We start from the raw sequence: 6,056 nt of genomic DNA, 5'->3' as shown, positions 1-6,056 counted from the left end.
GACGTGAACGCTTTTTACAAGTTGGTATCTCTTAATCATGGTAATTACAATATGGCTTGAACACACCTGTATAATACAGCATTTTTAGTCGTTTTCGCAGATCCGGGGATCATTCTCATAACACTGTCATCTGCACATGAAACTATTCAAAAATACTAAGGAAAAACTTTTCTGTTTTTAGTATTTCATTGTTGTCGTGTTAACATACCTTCAGTTCCTGGAGGGCCACTGTTCTGCCGTAAGTTTTGCTGTAGTTTTGCCGTAATTCGAGAGGACAACACATGACGTTCTATTCAGAGTTGTTCATGTATTTGGTCTCAAAATGTATTTCTATGGCAGTACTATCAACCCCTGTGACTGCTTTTTACTAAATGGAAACTCATAATTATGGTAATTACAGCATGGTGTGAATGCACCTTTTAGTTCCAACTCTAATTAAACACACCTCAACCAGATAATCAAGGTCTTCAGGATTACTTAAAAACTAGGTAGTTGTGTTGGAGCAGGCTGAAGCTAAACTCTGCAGGACTGTGGCCCTCCAGGAGGAATTTGACACCTAATTCTGTCATGAAACAAAGTTTCAACTTTTAAAATGTGTCATTTTTTTAAATGATAAATACCGTTTTGTGGCTCTTGATGGATCGCTGTAGTGCCTCAGTTCAAGCGGCACATAAACGATCACCTTTTCATATTAGTTAAAGCACGAAATAAACATGAATGGATGAAGGTATTTCATTCCAACTGCGGAAAGATGTCAATAAACAATTTTACATTTTTCAAGTCGAAGTTAATTTAGTCTCCTGTTTGATTGGATGTCTGACAAAATGGTGGATTCAATTTCCCTTACGAAAATTAACCATGGTTTTACTACAAATTAAACCAAAAAAAAAAAAACATGGTTACTAGTTAAACCACGCAACCACAAATTAACCATTGTTTTGATACACTATACAAATGGTAAGCAATGCGCCAAAAAACTGATGGCTGGAATTCCCTTCCTTCTTTGATTTGATTGGCCATCTTAATCATTTTGTTATTGGCCAGTGCTGGCTGCTAAACATTTCACTTTTAAAAAATTATCATTATCATCAATTAAGTTATCATCCTAACAACAAATAAATGAAAGATGGCACTAGTTGCGTTTGTAAGAGAAACAAGAGAAAGTGAGTCCACATAACTAAGATACGAGAGACATGAAAGTATCGTCGGTTTCAGGTCTGTGGAAGAGTAGTCTCAGCCTCAGACGTCATGCCCACGGACCGCTGCCTGAACGTCTGATGCATATGGCACACAAAAGTGGAAACACTTCAGGAGTTTCAAAGTCATCATCGGATTGGTTGAATTATATAGGATTTCCGGGAGATGTGTGTGTTGCGTTCTTTAACGTTCTGCCTGAGAATAAAGAGGCCGTGGCACCAAACCACCTCACGAAAGAAGAAAGCCGTCGAGTTTACAACTGTGACGACGAGCGCATATCAGGCGCTTATAACTAAATGCTGGATTTTCAAAAGTATGTGAAATATTTACAGTTCGCGGCAAAGAATCTTTCAAATACGTCCGAGAGTTTTACACACCGGTCTGTTATAGATGCGACATTTCCACGCCTTGAAATGGGACGCTGAACGAAACGAACTGCGATTGGTTGTGTGACATGCCTTAGCCAAAAGCTGCCATGGATTCCAGACCTTCAGCCATCATTCTGAAGGTCTGGCTATGCGAAACTATTTGAAGAGCGGGATGATAGACCTAATGTTGGCATGACTACAGCGAATATTAGGATATCTGACTGCTGGACGGTGCAATAATTTCCACATAACGTTAGCAAATAAATCTAACTGATTTCAATGACTTTTAAAATATATTTTGTCAAGATATTTTCCCCATGTTTTAATAATCATCAAACAATGCGAAACTAAGACAATTTTCTGACTCTTTATTTCAACACAAAAAGGTATATTGTCTTGTTAATGTCTTAATCTTACAACTCAACTGAGGTAACAGCACCTTTCCCTTAATTCTGTAATAACAAACATGAAACCTATGGCTTGTAATCTAACTTCCCTGAGCTTTGGCTCCTTTAGTATGATAATAAACATATTTTATGAAGTAAATCATTCCATATGCTCAGCTCTTCTGATCTCAGCATGTGCAATGAGAGCACATCAGGCCAAACCCAAGTCAAATGAGATAGGAAACGCTGTGTTAGAATTAGAATGTGATTAATTTACTTGAAAAATAAATCATGATAAAATCTACATGCACACATTCCCAGTACAACCTTCCACCTTTTAAACTTTGTACAGGTTGGATAATAGGAAAAAGCATTGTTGTTATTGAATAGGCTGTACAGAGAGAGCTGGCCCATAACCCACCTGTTTCAGCTGTTTTTGCAGTCAATTACAATCAGTGCATCTCTACACTTTCCTGTCCTGGGAAAGTAGCCACTGGTGGAACATTCTCTGCTATTTGTGTAGGTCAGTAGGAATGACTCCAGGGACTCGCTGTGTTCCAGTTTCGTTACACATGCTAAAACTATGTTCAAAAAGGGAAATGTTCTACTAAAAGGAGGAAAGAAATACATATCCTCTGTACCCTTGAACACAGTCCACTGTAACAGTAGTTTAACTCTCTTGTTGTCTTCATTCTACTGAGGTGAAGGGCTACAAAGACATGGGCACGCAAGAACTATTTTCAATAGTTTAATGAAGATAAATCACATGATCAGTTCACCAAGATGTTAACTCTCATTTTTAGAGAAGAATGTTTCAGAGAGAAGCTTTTAAAATAGATAGTACAGTATAGAGATATCACAAACTTGTTTATTAATCTCCAGAGATTAACAATGGCCAGAAACATCATGAAGTAACAGACTCTACATAATTTAATGCTGTGAGAAAATACTTTCTGTGTTGTTGCTTCTTAAGGAGGGCTTTATCCTTTTGATTAATAGCCAAGATCTTACGAAATGCGAATAATTAAACCGTTATTAACACTTTATCAGGTTTTAAGAAATGTTAACAAATATGTAAGGGTTCCAAAAGATGCAGACTATGCTAGCAGGCAAACTGAAGGGAAAGTGGTTAATTTAGGGATTTCTTGGATGTTTTTATAGATGTGACATATTTAACTGTTCAGAACCTCATCATATTATTCGTTAGAAGGTTTCTGCCTAATCATCTCACACCTTGTATTATGTGATATCTTTCATAGTATACACACCTTACTGTGAACGTTAAATCACTGGCCTAGATTTTTGGAAACTGTTGACACATGCATTTTGACTAAGCCTATGTTAAAACAGCAGGGATCAACAAACCACAACTCAGCTGAAGGCAAATAAAAACAACTTTATTCAAAGCACCATAAAGACTGATAATAAATGCATTTTAAAATGGTCAGCACGCATTTGCTTTGGTGTCAAAAATAGGAGATTTTCAGTAGAGAAATAACATTTCACTTTGTCTTTTTGCTCATGGAACTGAGCCTGGCATCTTCAAATCCAGATTGGATAACCTCATGCCTCCTTCACATATGTCCTCACAGCCACCACATCACCCATTATGCATTTCTGCCAAAATAAAAATATGGTTATAAAATTAATAGAGAAAGCACTCAAATAATGGGAAAACAAACTATTCTGTACATTTGGCCAGAATTTATAACAGAAAAATTGTTGTTAACCATCATTACTTTGCATTATTCTAAACTATTCCCATTTATATTGGACTACTCTACAAGCTTTAAAATTATTACATTTGAAAAATCCATTTAAAATAAAAAATAAGTCATATTCACATTCAGTTAAACATCCGTCCCCACTTTTTTGTTTATTTATTTATTGATTTATTTTTGGACCAGTGTATTTCCATTAGGTATTGCACTAACAAAGAGCTAATTCTAGTAGAAGAAATACTTTAGTATATGCAATATAGTGGCTTCCATTACATTTCTGCCCCCAGATATCACCATTTAAAAAAATATATATTTCCAGTTTTCCCTGAATGATGATAAATGGAAATATGATAACCAAAGCTAATAATAATTATTATTCTAAATGTAAAATATAATACAATATTATATTTAACAATAATGTTTAATTTTATTACAAAAGTGTAATTTTATAGAATTATTTTCAATTTGTATATTCCTGAGAATATTGTGAATATACATAGTTCAACAACCATTTTGAAACTGCATTAGCAATTATCTTATATTATATTGCATTATATAATGTAATGACATTTGTGTTATAATATTGATAGTAACATGTTTTTCATAAATAAAAGAGCATCCTTACAGCTACTAATTTCCCATCGGTCACCTCCCTCTCTATCGTCGACTCTTTGCCATCCCAGGTCTGTTTCTGCACAAGTTTTCCGTTCTCAAGAGTCACAACAGTCTGCAGATAAAGAGAGAGAAGAGCCCGTTAACTTCATACGATAAACAGCTTCACACCACCGCAAATATTCCGCCTATTCCATTACAAACCGCAGTCTTTCTATCATCCGCGGTGATCTCCTCGAATGACTCATTGAGTTTAAATTTGATCTCAGTAGTTTTGAAGGTGCTCTGCGACTTCATGCATATGAGCCCCTGATCATCCACACACAACACCAAGTTGGGCTTGGTCCGGTTTCCCACCTGACGAGTAGCGAAACCCACACCTGAAAAAAAGAAATGCACTTCTTTCATTCACGAAACACCTTTATAGTAACGACAATCAACATATGTTTATTTTAACATATGATATTCAATGCATATTTTAAAACTAGAAAAAATAACTTTTCTTTTGCATTTAGCAAACTGGAAATATTTGCAAGCTACTAAATTATGAATCATACCTAGAGCCTTCATGTACTCGTCAAAGTTATCACTGGTGGTCATCTTCCATGTTCCCACGAATTTGTCAACCATTTTTCCGGATGATGAATATGATGATGTTCCCTGTCACTCAAGCAACAGCTCAAAGCTCAGATTTATTCTGATCTGATCTGATCGAATGACTGCGGGCTTTTTCAACAGCCCCTCCAGCACGTGCGTGTTGACACTAGCCAATCAGATGATCCAGCGTCCCGCCTGCAAACGCAACTCGGAACTGGGGAACGGTTCGCGTTTTTCTGACCACAAAAACGGTCAAATAACATTTACTGGGTCAGAGGACAGCAATCACAAAGATCACGTACATGAATAGACTGAATATTTTTAGAATGAAGTGTACGACCAAAACCTTTCCTGACTAAAGAGACCTTTTCCTCACAGTGGCTGACTGCACATACAACACGTATTTTAACTTTAATAACTACGTAATAACTTGTTTACAATCCCTAATATAGACAAAACAACTCTTAACCTTCGAAATGTTGTAGGAATATGTTAATATATGCTAATTCACAGGCATATTTTCATTTGGAGATAGAACATGAAAACCAAGTCTAAACTGAGTAGGTCTATTACAATGTCCTGCTTCAAACACTTTGGTTACATTTAGAATGAAATAGCCTACTAACATGCTATTTACTGAATGCTGTCTAGTGTAGCCTGTATACTGTGTTTCCCAACCTTTTTTCTGCCACGGCACAATTTTGATATGTAAAAAATCCCACGGCACACCACTAAACATAATAAAGGTAATAAAAATGTAATTTTTTTAATTATATGAATTAATTAATTATACAGTAATTCAACATTGCTTCATCAGAGTTGGTATTTTGGCTTTATATATGATCAGACACTTGCACTTAATTTCTGAAAATCATACTCAAATGGAGTTAATGAGGTTTTTGACGAGCGAGTGAGAGATCTGTTTTGTGTCCATCATTAATAGCATCACGTTTTCACCAGTTTGCAGGTTATAAAGTTTATATATGGGTGCCCGGTTTCTCTTGTTGTTAATACATTTGACCAAAATCTCACGATATAAAAGACGAACAGCTATGATATTTAAAACGTACAAAAGCGTATTGGCTACAACTAGACAGCAAATGCTCTGCTCTTTATACACACAAAAACATTAGCCTTTATAGACAGCATTTCTTGAGTAAAGGAAACGCTGTACT

General features: G+C 35.9%; 1 protein-coding gene across 1 annotated transcript; it reads right to left on the bottom strand.

Moving 5' to 3' along the window:
* Positions 1-3,327: 3,327 nt before the first annotated feature.
* LOC306847324 (fatty acid-binding protein, adipocyte-like) lies at positions 3,328-5,214 on the bottom strand. The gene is made up of 4 exons (XM_079381215.1): positions 4,842-5,214; positions 4,489-4,664; positions 4,298-4,399; positions 3,328-3,568 (listed from the first exon to the last, which is right to left on the bottom strand). The coding sequence occupies exons 1-4, from the start codon at positions 4,912-4,914 to the stop codon at positions 3,515-3,517; spliced, it is 405 nt and encodes a 134-aa protein (XP_079237341.1). The 5' UTR covers positions 4,915-5,214; the 3' UTR covers positions 3,328-3,514.
* Between the last annotated feature and the right edge of the window lie 842 nt (positions 5,215-6,056).

The sequence above is a fragment of the Barbus barbus genome (assembly GCF_936440315.1).
Source record: "Barbus barbus genome assembly, chromosome: 27".
Taxonomy (NCBI): domain Eukaryota; kingdom Metazoa; phylum Chordata; class Actinopteri; order Cypriniformes; family Cyprinidae; genus Barbus; species Barbus barbus.
Note: the sequence above shows the minus strand (reverse complement) of the source record. Positions and strands in the feature narration are given on the sequence as shown.